At 55.9% G+C, this 719-nt stretch overlaps 1 protein-coding gene across 1 annotated transcript in view; it reads left to right on the top strand.

Annotated features, from left to right (window-relative positions):
- Positions 1-548: 548 nt before the first annotated feature.
- SIX3 (SIX homeobox 3) overlaps positions 549-719 on the top strand; it is a 3,441-nt gene continuing 3,270 nt past the window's right edge. The window contains 1 exon segment of the mRNA XM_025045223.1: positions 549-719. Coding sequence (XP_024900991.1) covers positions 634-719 — 86 coding nt within the window. The 5' untranslated portion in view covers positions 549-633.

The following is a 719-nucleotide window of genomic DNA, read 5'->3' as shown; positions in this document are numbered from 1 at the left end:
AGAGTTGCAAAGATTTTAAAAAATTCTCTTTCTCCCCCTTCTCTCTCTTTCTCCTCCTCTCCCCCTCCCTCACCTCCTCCCTCCCCCACCCCCACTCAAGCTAAGTGGTAAAATCGTCCTTACGTTCTCGGTATTGATTGGCAGGGCTGACAGTGATTGGCAGCGGTTGCCGTGGCAACGCCACAACGACACGTAGCAGACCAATAGAAAAGCGAAACAAAATGTTTCAATGCTGCACTCACTGTGGATTTAGGGGAGATATTATGAGGCTGTTGTCATTAGGGCGATTGCTGTGGAATCGCTGAATCTTGACTCGGCGGTGGTTGGCTCTCGCTCTCCTCTAGCTCTCCCTCTCCCTCTGTCTCGGGTTCGCTCTCTGCGCGCGCGCACCGGGCCGCTCTCCTTCCTCCCTCTCTATGTGGCTGCGCGGGTGTGTGTGTGTGTGGATGTGTGTAGGGTGTGGGTGTCCCTTACGCCCTTCCTCCTCCCCCTCCTCCTCCTGCTCCCCCCTCCTTTCCTTCTCCTCCTCCCCCCTCTCCTCTCCCTCCTCCTGGTCCTCATCGCCCCTCTCCTCCTCTTCCTCCCCTCTCTCTTCCTCTCCCTGAATTTTCTCCTTTCCTCTCAGGTCAGTCCATGGTATTCCGCTCCCCCCTAGACCTCTATTCCTCCCACTTCTTGTTGCCAAACTTCGCCGATTCTCACCACCGCTCCCTACTTCT

This window comes from Pteropus alecto, unplaced genomic scaffold (assembly GCF_000325575.1).
Source record: "Pteropus alecto unplaced genomic scaffold, ASM32557v1 scaffold131, whole genome shotgun sequence".
Classification (NCBI taxonomy): Eukaryota; Metazoa; Chordata; class Mammalia; order Chiroptera; family Pteropodidae; genus Pteropus; species Pteropus alecto.
Note: the sequence above shows the minus strand (reverse complement) of the source record. Positions and strands in the feature narration are given on the sequence as shown.